The sequence below is a fragment of the Danio rerio genome, chromosome 12 (assembly GCF_049306965.1).
Source record: "Danio rerio strain Tuebingen ecotype United States chromosome 12, GRCz12tu, whole genome shotgun sequence".
In the NCBI taxonomy this organism is placed as follows: Eukaryota; Metazoa; Chordata; class Actinopteri; order Cypriniformes; family Danionidae; genus Danio; species Danio rerio.
Window position 1 is genome coordinate 47,325,001 of NC_133187.1, and position 16,734 is coordinate 47,341,734.

Here is a 16,734-nt window from a genome sequence, read left to right on the forward strand (position 1 = left end):
TTGCGCTTTATGACATGGCATGTTATTATGCTGGAAGTAGCCATCAGAAGATGGGTACACTGTGGTCATAAAGAGATGGACATGGTCAGCAGCAATACTTAGGTAGGCTGTGGTGTTGACCCCATGCTCAATTGGTACTAATGGGCCAAAAGTGTCCCAAGAAATCTCCTCCACAACATTACACCACCACCAGCCTGAACCATTGATACAAGGTAGGATGGATCCATGCTTTCATGTAATTGATGCCAAATTCTGACCCAACCACCCTAATGTGGCAGCAGAAATGGAGACTCATCAGAGCAGGCAACGTTTCTCCAATCTTCTATTGTCCAGTTTTGCTGAGCCTGTGTGAATTATAGCCTCAGTTTCCTGTTCTTAGCTGACAGGAGTGGCACCCCGTGTGGTCTTCTGCTGCTGTAGCCCAATAGGTTTAATGTGTTGTGTGTTCAGAGATGCTCTTCTGCATACATGGGCTGTAATGTGAAGAGATGGTTGTGCGTGAAAATCCCAGCAAATCAGCAGTTCCTGAAATATTTGCACCAGCCTGTCAGGCACCAACAACCATGCCATGTTCAAAGTCACTTAAATCCCCTTTATTCCCCATTCTGATGCTCAGTTTGAACTGCAGCAGATCTTCTTGACCATGTCTACATGCCTAAATGCATTGAGTTGCTGCTATGTCAGTGCATTTCAACATGACCGAGAATGAAAAGAGCCTTCAAATCCTCAGAACGTTTTAAATGTGCTGAACGTGATTTGCATTTTAGATATAAAAGATATTTTAAGTCAGCGTTTAATTCCTATCCTTGTTCTTTATTGACTGACTATCGCATATGAATGCCAAAAAATACAAATAAAACAATCTGCAAAGAAAACAAACACTGCAGCGAAACAAACAGCAACACAATCAGAGAACAGAAGCCTGGGGAAAATGTCAGAGTAATTAGCATGTGCAGGTAACACCTGTCATACATTGTGCTTTAATTGAGCTCAGACCGGCTGCTTAATCAAGTGCTTTACGGATCATATGCTGGATGAAGTAATTACTGTAATGACTGAAGTGGACAGACGGAGAGACAGTTTTCAGCTGCTAATGACTCTTTATTTTGGCCAGAGAGACTGAAGTCGTTCTCCGTCTGTCTGTTCGTCTACTTCTTCATTTTTGGACTGGTCTGCGTGAGAAAGAGTCCGTGAATGCAGTAATTGGTGTTTAGCAGAGAGGATGCCTCATTATTTCTCTATGTTTTGGCTGCGCTGGAATCAAAGATGCATGTGCTGGTAGTGTTATGGTGGAGGACGCACTTTGGCACTGTGAAAACCCTACGTATGTGTCACGCTGGGAAACTCTGATTCATATTATTATTAGGTCTGTGAGGAGGCATTACTGAAGGATTTAGAGCAGTAGTTCATAACTGGTGGATCACAATCCAAAAAATGGGTCACAGGTCAGTTTGGATTGGGAAGAAAGCAAGGTTATGTTGAGTAGAAACTTGTAAACTTCACTAAAAGTTCACAGAATAAATGACAAATGTGGTATTAAAGAGAACATTTTAAAGGGTGGTCCAGAGTGTATTTTTAAAGCTTGGTTGTGTTTATAATATGCAAAGCAACGTGGGCTCGTGCTTCACTTGTTAAAAATCATGTTATTTTTTTATATATCTGACTTTGATTATATACAGCTACTCAGCTAACATGAAAACGACTGTCATATTTCCTAGTTCTTCCAAAGACCGCTCTCAAAAGACTCTGATTGGTCAGCTAACATAATGTGCTGTGATTTGCTGTGATGTGATGTGATTCGGACAGACAGACAGAAAGCTAGATGGATAGATGGATAGATAGATAGATAGATAGATAGATAGATAGATAGATAGATAGATAGATAGATAGATAGATAGATAGATAGATAGATAGATAGATAGATAGATAGATAGATAGATAGATAGATAGATAGATAGATAGATAGATAGATAGATGGATGGATGGATGGAAGGACAGATGGACAGATGGACAGATAGATAGATAGATAGATAGATAGATAGATAGATAGATAGATAGATAGATAGATAGATAGATAGATAGATAGATAGACAGATAGACAGACAGACAGACAGACAGACAGACAGACGGACGGACGGACGGACGGATGGTGGATGGATGGATGAGTGGATGGATGGATGGATGAGTGGATGAGTAGGTGGGTAGGTAGGTAGACAGACAGATGGATAGATAGACGAATGGATGGATGGATGGATGGATAGATAGATGGATGAACGGATGGATGGATGAACGGATGGATGGACAGACAGAGAGATAGATAGATAGATAGATAGATAGATAGATAGATAGATAGATAGATAGATAGATAGATAGATAGATAGATAGATAGATAGATAGATAGATAGATAGATAGATAGATAGATAGATAGATAGATAGATAGATAGGCAGACAGAGAGACAGTCAGACGGATAGATAGACGAATGGATAGAAGGATAGATGGATAAATGGATAGATAGACGGATGGACAGACAGACAGACAGACAGACAGACAGACAGACAGACAGAAAGACAGAGAGCTGGATGGATGGATGGATGGATGGATGAAGTGTTACTGAAATTCCACATTCCCCACATCCAATAGTTTCCTCCTGTTGTTTTCCAGAGATGCCAAATGTGGGAAGATCCAGTGTCAGGGTGGAGCCAACCGGCCGGTAATAGGCACCAATGCCGTTTCCATTGAAACCAACATCCCGCTTCAGGAGGGAGGACGAATCTTGTGCCGCGGGACTCATGTTTATCTGGGAGACGACATGCCGGATCCGGGACTTGTGCTCACCGGCACCAAGTGTGGACAAAACATGGTAAAAATATCATTAAAACAGAGCCTTACTAAAGCTTATTATAATCAAACTCAAACTCATTCAGATCTGACCTGAATGTTGATTAACAGCATCTTAAGCAACCTAGTTTTCACTATTATGAGTTTATTTTGAGTAAAACTGATTTGCTGCTTTAATATATAAACTCTTGATGATGTTTCTTCTTATTGTAAAATGAAAATGTTTTCATTTAGAGCATTTATTTTGTCTAAAATAAAAAATGCAATCTCTTCAGACAATACTAATATCTAAAGTTTGGAAGAGTTAGAAAATCAACAACATAGGCTCATTCTGAAAATGTGGCCCTATATACATTTCTGGAGATCCTGAATTTTGTAGCCAGAGGTATATATGGCTGCATTTCATCTTTAAAATGAACGCTACGAGGACGGTATGACGTCATTCCTATTCACGCTTACCAACTGACCGCTTACCTCTGTATGGACGGCTTTCTTGCTGTTACCAGTTTGTCCAGTAGCTCACCATGTACGTCGGAGAAGCAGAGCGGAGTTGACCACGACAAAGGGGTTCAAGTCCAGTGAAGAACGGTTCCACGGAAGTGGGTTGGCGGGTCAATTGGTGCTTTTCAAAGTCAAAGTCAGCTTTATTGTCAATTCAGCCACATGTACAAGACATACAGAGAATCGAAATTGCGTTACTCTCAGACCCAAGGTGCTTAACATTAATATAATATATATATATATATAAAAAATAGTAGAGTTTAAGAAAAAAAAAAGAAAAAAAGAAAATTTACAGTATATACATTGCACATAAATGTGGTCTAAAAAAATATACATATGTAATAAAAATTGTAAACAATACAGTGACATTAAGGGCATATAGCAATGAGTGCAGAGTAAACCAGAGTTGTGCAGATAAAAAAAACAGTATAGTGCAAAAAGAACTTGTAAACATGATAATTGTGATAAAGTGACAGTGACATATTGAGAGGTAGTATAGTGTGTCTGCATAAAGTGACCAGTGCAGATGAGTGTGTGTGTGTGTGTGTGTGTGTGTGTGTGTGTGTGTGTGTGTGTGTGTGTGTGTCAGTCAGAGTCCAGAGGTGCGAGGGGAGGAGGTGCGTGGGGAGGGAGCGGGGAGCAGAGCTGGGAGAGAGTTCAGCTTCCTGACAGCCTGATGGATGAAGCTGTCTTTCAGTCTGTTGGTCCTGGCCTGGAGACTGCGCAGTCTCCTCCCTGATGGCAGCAGACTGAAGAAGCTGTGCATTGGGTGGGTGGCATCTGCTGTTATGCAGAGGGCTTTACGGGTAAGACGTGTGCTGTAGATGTCCTGAAGGGAGGGGAGAGAGACACCAATGATCTTCTCAGCTGTTCTCACTATGCGTTGAAGAGTTTTCCTGCAGGATGCATTGCAGGTTCCAAACCACACAGTGATGCAGCTGGTCAGGATGCTCTCAATAGTGCCTCTGTAGAAGGTGTACATGATTGGGGCTGGTGCTCTTGCTCTTTTGAGTCTTGCTCTTTTGAACACACTATCAGTAAACAGACGAGAACGAAAGCACCAGGCCCAGACGGTGTTTCACCAGCCTGTCTGAGAACCTGTGCCGACCAGCTGGCTCCCAAGTTCTCACAGTGATTCAAAAGATCACTGCACAGCACAAAGTTCCATCCTTCCATCACATCACTCCAATATCGTGATCACTACAGTACATTGATTGCCGGTTAATTTCCGAATAGACCATACAATTTTACTCATGTTTATAAAACTTTGTATAACCTAGCACCACCGTGTCTTTCTGATTTGATAACTACTAAGGCCCAAACCCGATTGCTTAGATCAAATTTTGACTGCCATCTATTGCAAACACCCCGATCCCGTTTCAAATGCAGGGGCCATAGAGGCTTTGCAGTTGTGGATCCGAAACTATGGAATAAGTCACCATTCAAAATCAGAATAGCACCCACTCTATCTGTTTTAAAATCAGTGTTAAAGACTCTTTTTCCCGAGTGCATTTAATACCCCCCTAATTGTGGTTCCAGGCTATATGATTCTTTCTTGGAAACTTTTACTGTTGTTACTATTGTTTTATATTGCTGTTTTTATGGTAATGTATTACTGTTTTACCTGCTACTGCTTTTATACAGGACCTTGGTCGACCAAAGGTTGTAATTGAACGTGCTCTAAAAATAAACTTTGATTTGATTTGATTTACTCAGTACTGAATTAATCTGAATAATTAATTTCAGTGCCAAACATCACATTTGTATTTACAAAATTCATATATTTTCATAACTAATATTTACAACAAAAAAAAAGCGTTATTTTCTTGGCTCATGGGCTCATATTTACGGAAGCGTAGAGCTGCCACCCAGGTAAAAAAAAATCTGAGCTTTATCACGTTTGTACAATATACTTTTCACGTTCTTACAATATAATATCACGTTTGTACAATATAATTATCACATTCTTACAATATAGTATCACGTTTGTACAATATAATTATTACGTTTTTACAATATAATATCATGTTTGTACAATATAATATCACATTCTTACAATATAATATCACGTTCTTACAATATAATTTCATGTTTGTACAATATAATATCACATTCTTACAATATAATATCATGTTTGTACAATATAATATCACATTCTTACAATATAATATCACGTTCTTACAATATAATATCACGTTTGTACAATATAATTATTACGTTCTTACAATATAATATCATGTTTGTACAATATAATTATTACGTTCTTACAATATAATATTACGTTTGTACAATATAATTATCACGTTCTTACAATATAATATCACGTTTGTACAATATAATTATCACGTTCTTACAATATAATATCACGTTTGTAAAATATACTTTTCACGTTCTTACAATATAATATCATGTTTGTACAATATAATTATCACGTTCTTACAATATAATATCATGTTTGTACAATATAATTATCACGTTCTTACAATATAATATCACGTTTGTAAAATATACTTTTCAAGTTCTTACAATATAATATCACGTTTGTACAATATAATTATCACGTTCTTACAATATAATATCACGTTTGTAAAATATACTTTTCACGTTCTTACAATATAATATCACGTTCTTACAATATAATATCACGTTCTTACAATATAATATCACGTTCTTACAATATAATATCACGTTTGTAAAATATACTTTTCACGTTCTTACAATATAATATCACGTTTGTAAAATATACTTTTCACGTTCTTACAATATAATATCACATTCTTACAATATAATATCATGTTTGTACAATATAATTATCACATTATTTGCCGCCATACGTGCGCACAGATGATGATGTGCGCGCGCGTGAAGATCCCCTGTGCGCTCGCGAGCTGTAGTTTTCTCGCGTGTAGACCTGTAATCTGCTCACGGTTCACTTCTAAACGTGCGCAAACATCACCGCTGCGCTCGATTAATATTGGCATTGATTTGCCACCATACCACGTCGACTCCTACGACAAACTGAAGCCCTTTGGAATCTGTATAAATGGAGCCATTGATGGGTTTTCGAGAGCTGTGATTTGGCTTCATGCCTTTTCAACAAACAGTGATCCCAAAATCATTGCTGGTTATTTCATAGCAGAAGTTGAAAAGAGGCTTGGGACACCTTCCCGGATTCGCTGCGATCTGGGAACAGAAAATGTCACAATGGCAGACATGCAAAGGTTCTTGCGATAGAGTTTGGATCATAACGTCAATAACTGTTTTATTACTGGGTCTAGTAATCACAATCAGTAGCTGCAAAATTTCCCCATGTCTCAATCCAAGCATAAGATTGAACTTAATTAATTCTGTAAAACGAGACATTTTTTCACGCTCTGATCGCACCAGGTAAACGTAGCCTAAGCAATAAAATTTTCACATAATAACGTGACAATTATATTGTACAAACATGATATTGTATTGTAAGAACGTGACAATTATATTGTACAAACGTGATATTATATTGTAAGAACGTGATATTATATTGTAAGAATGTGATATTATATTGTAAGAACGTGATATTATATTGTAAGAACGTGATATTATATTGTAAGAACGTGATATTATATTGTACAAACGTGATATTATATTGTAAGAACGTGATATTATATTGTAAGAATGTGATATTATATTGTAAGAACGTGATATTATATTGTAAGAACGTGATAATTATATTGTACAAACGTGATATTATATTGTAAGAACGTGATAATTATATTGTACAAACATGCTATTATATTGTAAGAACGTGATAATTATATTGTACAAACATGATATTATATTGTAAGAACGTGATATTATATTGTAAGAACGTGATAATTAAATTGTACAAACGTGATATTATATTGTACAAACGTGATATTATATTGTACAAACGTGATATTATATTGTAAGAACGTGACAATTATATTGTACAAACGTGATATTATATTGTACAAACGTGATATTATATTGTAAGAATGTGATATTATATTGTAAGAACGTGATATTATATTGTAAGAACGTGATAATTATATTGTACAAACGTGATATTATATTGTAAGAACGTGATAATTATATTGTACAAACATGCTATTATATTGTAAGAACGTGATAATTATATTGTACAAACATGATATTATATTGTAAGAACGTGATAATTAAATTGTACAAACGTGATATTATATTGAACAAACGGGATATTATATTGTAAGAACGTGATAATTATATTGTACAAACGTGATATTATATTGTAAGAACGTGATAATTATATTGTACAAACGTGATATTATATTGTAAGAACGTGATAATTATATTGTACAAACGTAATATTATATTGTAAGAACGTGATATTATATTGTAAAAATGTGATATTATATTGTAAGAACGTGATAATTATATTGTACAAACGTGATATTATATTGTAAGAACGTGATATTATATTGTAAGAATGTGATATTATATTGTAAGAACGTAAAAAGTATATTGTACAAACGTGATATTATATTGTAAGAACGTGATATTATATTGTAAGAACGTGATATTATATTGTAAGAACGTGATAATTATATTGTACAAACGTGATATTATATTGTAAGAACGTGATATTATATTGTACAAACGTGATATTATATTGTAAGAACGTGATATTATATTGTAAGAACGTGATATTATATTGTAAGAATGTGATATTATATTGTACAAACGTGATATTATATTGTAAGAATGTGATAATTATATTGTACAAACGTGATATTATATTGTAAGAACGTGATAATTATATTGTACAAACGTGATATTATATTGTAAGAACGTGATATTATATTGTAAGAACGTGATATTATATTGTAAGAACGTGATATTATATTGTAAGAACGTGATAATTATATTGTACAAACGTGATATTATATTGTAAGAACGTGATAATTATATTGTACAAACGTGATATTATATTGTAAGAACGTGATAATTATATTGTACAAACGTGATATTATATTGTAAGAACGTGATAATTATATTGTACAAACGTGATATTATATTGAACAAACGTGATATTATATTGTAAGAACGTGATAATTATATTGTACAAACGTGATATTATATTGTAAGAACGTGATATTATATTGTACAAACGTGATATTATATTGTAAGAACGTGATAATTATATTGTACAAACGTGATATTATATTGTAAGAACGTGATATTATATTGTACAAACGTGATATTATATTGTAAGAACGTGATAATTATATTGTACAAACGTGATATTATATTGTAAGAACGTGATAATTATATTGTACAAACGTGATATTATATTGAACAAACGTGATATTATATTGTAAGAACGTGATAATTATATTGTACAAACGTGATATTATATTGTAAGAACGTGATATTATATTGTACAAACGTGATATTATATTGTACAAACGTGATATTATATTGTAAGAACGTGATATTATATTGTAAGAATGTGATATTATATTGTAAGAACGTGAAAAGTATATTGTACAAACGTGATATTATATTGTAAGAACGTGATATTATATTGTAAGAACGTGATAATTATATTGTACAAACGTGATATTATATTGTAAGAACGTGATAATTATATTGTACAAACGTGATATTATATTGTAAGAACGTGATAATTATATTGTACAAACGTGATATTATATTGTAAGAACGTGATATTATATTGTAAGAACGTGATATTATATTGTAAGAATGTGATATTATATTGTACAAACGTGATATTATATTGTAAGAACGTGATATTATATTGTACAAACGTGATATTATATTGTAAGAACGTGATATTATATTGTACAAACGTGATATTATATTGTAAGAACGTGATATTATATTGTAAGAACGTGATATTATATTGTAAGAACGTGATAATTATATTGTACAAACGTGATATTATATTGTAAGAACGTGATATTATATTGTACAAACGTGATATTATATTGTAAGAACGTGATATTATATTGTAAGAACGTGATATTATATTGTAAGAACGTGATAATTATATTGTACAAACGTGATATTATATTGTAAGAACGTGATATTATATTGTAAGAACGTGATATTATATTGTAAGAATGTGATATTATATTGTACAAATGTGATATTATATTGTAAGAATGTGATATTATATTGTACAAACGTGATATTATATTGTACAAACGTGATAATTATATTGTACAAACGTGATATTATATTGTAAGAACGTGATATTATATTGTAAGAATGTGATATTATATTGTACAAACGTGATATTATATTGTAAGAACGTGATATTATATTGTAAGAATGTGATAATTATATTGTACAAACGTGATATTATATTGTACAAACGTGATAATTATATTGTACAAACGTGATATTATATTGTAAGAACGTGATAATTATATTGTACAAACGTGATATTATATTGTAAGAACGTGATATTATATTGTAAGAACGTGATAATTATATTGTACAAACGTGATATTATATTGTAAGAACGTGATAATTATATTGTACAAACATGATATTATATTGTAAGAACGTGATAATTATATTGTACAAACGTGATATTATATTGAACAAACGTGATATTATATTGTAAGAACGTGATAATTATATTGTACAAACGTAATATTCTATTGTAAGAACGTGATATTATATTGTAAGAATGTGATATTATATTGTAAGAACGTGATAATTATATTGTACAAACGTGATATTATATTGTAAGAACGTGATATTATATTGTAAGAACGTGATATTATATTGTAAGAATGTGATATTATATTGTAAGAACGTAAAAAGTATATTGTACAAACGTGATATTATATTGTAAGAACGTGAAAAGTATATTGTACAAACGTGATATTATATTGTACAAACGTGATATTATATTGTAAGAACGTGATATTATATTGTAAGAACGTGATAATTATATTGTACAAACGTGATATTATATTGTAAGAACGTGATAATATATTGTACAAACGTGATATTATATTGTAAGAACGTGATATTATATTGTAAGAACGTGATAATTATATTGTACAAACGTGATATTATATTGTAAGAACGTGATATTATATTGTAAGAATGTGATATTATATTGTACAAACGTGATATTATATTGTAAGAACGTGATATTATATTGTAAGAACGTGATAATTATATTGTACAAACGTGATATTATATTGTAAGAACGTGATAATTATATTGTACAAACGTGATATTATATTGTACAAACGTGATATTATATTGTAAGAACGTGATAATTATATTGTACAAACGTGATATTATATTGTAAGAACGTGATAATTATATTGTACAAACATGATATTATATTGTAAGAACGTGATAATTATATTGTACAAACGTGATATTATATTGTAAGAACGTGATATTATATTGTAAGAATGTGATATTATATTGTAAGAACGTGATAATTATATTGTACAAACGTGATATTATATTGTAAGAACGTGATATTATATTGTACAAACGTGATATTATATTGTAAGAACGTGATAATTATATTGTACAAACGTGATATTATATTGTAAGAACGTGATAATTATATTGTACAAACGTGATATTATATTGAACAAACGTGATATTATATTGTAAGAACGTGATAATTATATTGTACAAACGTAATATTCTATTGTAAGAACGTGAAAAGTATATTGTACAAACGTGATATTATATTGTACAAACGTGATATTATATTGTAAGAACGTGATAATTATATTGTACAAACATGATATTATATTGTAAGAACGTGATAATTATATTGTACAAACGTAATATTCTATTGTAAGAACGTGAAAAGTATATTGTACAAACGTGATATTATATTGTACAAACGTGATATTATATTGTAAGAACGTGATAATTATATTGTACAAACATGATATTATATTGTAAGAACGTGATAATTATATTGTACAAACGTGATATTATATTGAACAAACGTGATATTATATTGTAAGAACGTGATAATTATATTGTACAAACGTAATATTCTATTGTAAGAACGTGATATTATATTGTAAGAATGTGATATTATATTGTAAGAACGTGATAATTATATTGTACAAACGTGATATTATATTGTAAGAACGTGATATTATATTGTAAGAACGTGATATTATATTGTAAGAATGTGATATTATATTGTAAGAACGTAAAAAGTATATTGTACAAACGTGATATTATATTGTAAGAACGTGAAAAGTATATTGTACAAACGTGATATTATATTGTACAAACGTGATATTATATTGTAAGAACGTGATATTATATTGTAAGAACGTGATAATTATATTGTACAAACGTGATATTATATTGTAAGAACATGATATTATATTGTACAAACGTGATATTATATTGTAAGAACGTGATATTATATTGTAAGAACGTGATAATTATATTGTACAAACGTGATATTATATTGTAAGAACGTGATATTATATTGTAAGAATGTGATATTATATTGTACAAACGTGATATTATATTGTAAGAACGTGATATTATATTGTAAGAACGTGATAATAATATTGTACAAACGTGATATTATATTGTAAGAACGTGATAATTATATTGTAAGAACGTGATAATTATATTGTACAAACGTGATATTATATTGTAAGAACGTGATAATTATATTGTACAAACATGATATTATATTGTAAGAACGTGATAACTATATTGTACAAACGTAATATTATATTGTAAGAACGTGATAATTATATTGTACAAACGTGATATTATATTGTAAGAACGTGATATTATATTGTAAGAACGTGATATTATATTGTAAGAATGTGATATTATATTGTAAGAACGTAAAAAGTATATTGTACAAACGTGATATTATATTGTAAGAACGTGAAAAGTATATTGTACAAACGTGATATTATATTGTACAAACGTGATATTATAGTGTAAGAACGTGATAATTATATTGTAAGAACGTGATATTATATTGTACAAACGTGATATTATATTGTAAGAACGTGATATTATATTGTAAGAATGTGATATTATATTGTAAGAACGTGAAAAGTATATTGTACAAACGTGATATTATATTGTAAGAACGTGAAAAGTATATTGTACAAACGTGATATTATATTGTAAGAACGTGATATTATATTGTAAGAACGTGATAATTATATTGTACAAACGTGATATTATATTGTAAGAACGTGATAATTATATTGTACAAACGTGATATTATATTGTAAGAACGTGATAATTATATTGTACAAACGTGATATTATACTGTAAGAACGTGATATTATATTGTACAAACGTGATATTATATTGTAAGAACGTGATATTATATTGTAAGAACGTGATATTATATTGTAAGAATGTGAAATTATATTGTACAAACGTGATATTATATTGTAAGAACGTGATAATTATATTGTACAAACGTGATATTATATTGTAAGAACGTGATAATTATATTGTACAAACGTGATATTATATTGTAAGAACGTGATATTATATTGTACAAACGTGATATTATATTGTAAGAACGTGATATTATATTGTAAGAACGTGATATTATATTGTAAGAACGTGATATTATATTGTACAAACGTGATATTATATTGTAAGAACGTGATATTATATTGTAAGAACGTGATATTATATTGTAAGAATGTGATATTATATTGTAAGAATGTGATATTATATTGTACAAATGTGATATTATATTGTAAGAATGTGATATTATATTGTACAAACGTGATATTATATTGTACAAACGTGATAATTATATTGTACAAACGTGATATTATATTGTAAGAACGTGATAATTATATTGTAAGAATGTGATATTATATTGTACAAACGTGATATTATATTGTAAGAATGTGATAATTATATTGTACAAACGTGATATTATATTGTACAAACGTGATAATTATATTGTACAAACGTGATATTATATTGTACAAACGTGATATTATATTGTAAGAACGTGATAATTATATTGTACAAACGTGATATTATATTGTAAGAACGTGATATTATATTGTACAAACGTGATATTATGTTGTAAGAACGTGATATTATATTGTAAGAACGTGATATTATATTGTACAAACATGATATTATATTGTACAAACGTGATATTATATTGTACAAACGTGGTAATTATATTGTACAAACGTGATATTATATTGTAAGAACGTGATATTATATTGTAAGAACGTGATATTATATTGTAAGAATGTGATATTATATTGTAAGAACGTGATATTATATTGTAAGAATGTGATATTATATTGTAAGAACGTGATATTATATTGTAAGAACGTGATATTATATTGTACAAACGTGATATTATATTGTAAGAACGTGATATTATATTGTAAGAACGTGATATTATATTGTAAGAACGTGATATTATATTGTAAGAACGTGATATTATATTGTAAGAATGTGATATTATATTGTACAAATGTGATATTATATTGTAAGAATGTGATATTATATTGTACAAACGTGATATTATATTGTAAGAATGTGATAATTATATTGTACAAACGTGATATTATATTGTACAAACGTGATAATTATATTGTACAAACGTGATATTATATTGTAAGAACGTGATATTATATTGTACAAACGTGATATTATATTGTAAGAACGTGATATTATATTGTACAAACGTGATATTATATTGTAAGAACGTGATATTATATTGTAAGAATGTGATATTATATTGTACAAACGTGATATTATATTGTAAGAATGTGATAATTATATTGTACAAACGTGATATTATATTGTAAGAACGTGATAATTATATTGTACAAACGTGATATTATATTGTAAGAACGTGATAATTATATTGTACAAACGTGATATTATATTGTAAGAACGTGATATTATATTGTAAGAATGTGATATTATATTGTACAAACGTGATATTATATTGTAAGAACGTGATAATTATATTGTACAAACGTGATATTATATTGTAAGAACGTGATAATTATATTGTAAGAACGTAAAAAAGTATATTGTACAAACGTGATAAAGCTCAGATTTTTTTTTACCTGGGTGGCAGCTCTACGCTTCCGTACATATTGAACATCATTTCACTCATACAGATAATAATTGATGAAATATGTCAAGTGTTGCAGGTGATATTTTGATTTGAAGATCTTGTAGATGTTTAGAACATGTGTGTCATCATTTCTGCCATTATTTTTCATTTCTAAAATGTTTTTCTGCCATGCATGTGGACAAAATGTCATTATTTAGCAGAGATTTTCGCATAGGGTGTAAATTGGAAAGACTGACATCATGGGTTGCATCGTGACATCATTGGAAATGAGCCTGACATCACTGTATTACTGAATTGAAGATGTAATGCAGTGAATGTGATGTGTGTTTCCATGTGTTTATACATTTGGATTGCGGCTAAGTGTTTAGGTGGAGTTGAACGGACGACTACATCCAACTAAATCAAGTCTCTCTGTGTTTCTCTAGATGTGCATAAACAGACAGTGTCAGAACATCAGTGTGCTCGGCGTTCATGACTGTTCAGCCAAATGCAGCGGACACGGGGTGAGTCTTGATTAACCCTCCTGTTGTCTTATAGGATGCTTTCACACCTGGGGCCTCATGTACGAAGACTTGCGTGGAAATCTTACTAAAACATAGCGTACGCACAAAGCTGTAAATGTGCGTACGCAGAAAAAATTTCAGATGTATGAAACACTGCGTACGCCGAATCTCACGCATATTCTTTTGTACATCTGAATGAACGTGAAACTGAGCGCAACATGCACGAGCACAAAACCCCTCCCTGCCTCCTCCCCCGTATGAATATGCTAATGACTATGCTAATGGAAAAACCGAACGAAAAAGCAAAGACAAAATCAAGCAAAAAGAGAAACTTTGAACAGAATGTGAATTGGAGGTGCTGCTTTCGGAGGTAGACCGGAGAAAGCGGTGTTATTTGCAAGTTTGTTCTCCGGAATTAACAACAAAAGAGAAAAATAGAGTGCGAGAGTTTAGCTGATACGGTTAACACAGTTGGGTCTGAACATCGCACTGAGTGCATTTAAGAAAGAAATAGTGTGGTTTATATCTATAAAATGTTGCAGTACCCTTAGTAGTCTCAGTGGCGCAGCTCATACGACGCATGTGTTCATGAACTGACACGTTCGAGCATGAACTCGGTTCGAATCCAGCGTCTGATGAATTCTTTCTTCTTTTTTTCCCGCTACATATCAGATTTTGCCCACTATTTATCACGAGAAAGACAAGTAGGAATCATCAATAAGTTTGTGCATCATATTTTATTTGCACATTTATTGAATGGAAATGTTTGTTATTCACGCATGCAAATTCATCTTCAGATAGTTTCTTTATAGCAATGTGCGTGCGGTAGATCGCTCAGATTACATTGGGAAAACAGGCGACCGCTGCAAATTGTGCTTTAATGTTTAGCTGGTCAACTGTATGGTATGGAAATCTTACATACCTACTATATGAACCCGTCTCATACAGCTGCCATTGCAAGGATCAGACACTTTGTAGAGAGGAATTTAACACAACTGCCTCTAGGAGTCGCCAATGGAAATAAAACACACACGCACAAAAAATGTGCGTACGCCTGCCAGAAAGCTGCCGTGAACCTGCGCACATTCCCACGTTCAGTTCATTGTTAGTAAATCCAAACGTGAGCGATTCTGAGCGTGAAACCTGGCGTACGCAAAGTTTTTGTGCGTACGCAGCGTTGATACATGAGGCCCCTGGTTCCTTTAGTTCGGTTAAAACAAACCAGAGTTCATTTGCCTTGTTGGTGCATTGACTTTTTGGGAAGGTGTGAAAGCAACAATCATACTCTCATGTGCACTAAAAATGTAGACCAAACAATGGTACCGAGATCTGCTGGAGGAGGAGGTCTCGGTATGCTTTCAGATGGTTAATTTGTGGTGACAAGGTGTCCACAGATCCTTAAAAAGTTTTTTTTAAAAAGCCTGCTTTGTCCGAAGACTTATATTCCATTGCCTAATTATTATTCATTCATTCATTTTCTTTTTGGCTTAGTTCCTTTGTTAATCAGGGGTCGCCACAGCAAAATGAACCGGCAACTTATCCAGCATATGATTTGAACAGCGGAGGCCCCTCCAGCTGCCGCCCAGTAATGGGAAACACCCATACACTCTTGCATTCACACTCATCCACTGCGGCCAATTTAGTTCCCTACAGCGCATTCCTTTAGATTTGTGGGGAGAACATGCAAACTCCACAAAGAAATGCCAACTGACATATTGTTTGAGCCCACGCGGATCGCTTGCTTTTTACATACAGAACAAGTTACTTG

At 31.8% G+C, this 16,734-nt stretch overlaps 1 protein-coding gene across 4 annotated transcripts in view; it reads left to right on the forward strand.

Moving 5' to 3' along the window:
• adam12a (ADAM metallopeptidase domain 12a) overlaps positions 1-16,734 on the forward strand; it is a 251,967-nt gene that overhangs the window by 205,302 nt on the left and 29,931 nt on the right. For all 4 annotated transcript variants that reach the window (XM_073918906.1, XM_073918907.1, XM_073918908.1 and 1 more), the window contains 2 exons: positions 2,664-2,862; positions 14,889-14,966. In XM_073918906.1, the coding sequence (XP_073775007.1) occupies positions 2,664-2,862; positions 14,889-14,966 (277 nt within the window). The remainder of the gene's footprint in view (positions 1-2,663; positions 2,863-14,888; positions 14,967-16,734) is intronic.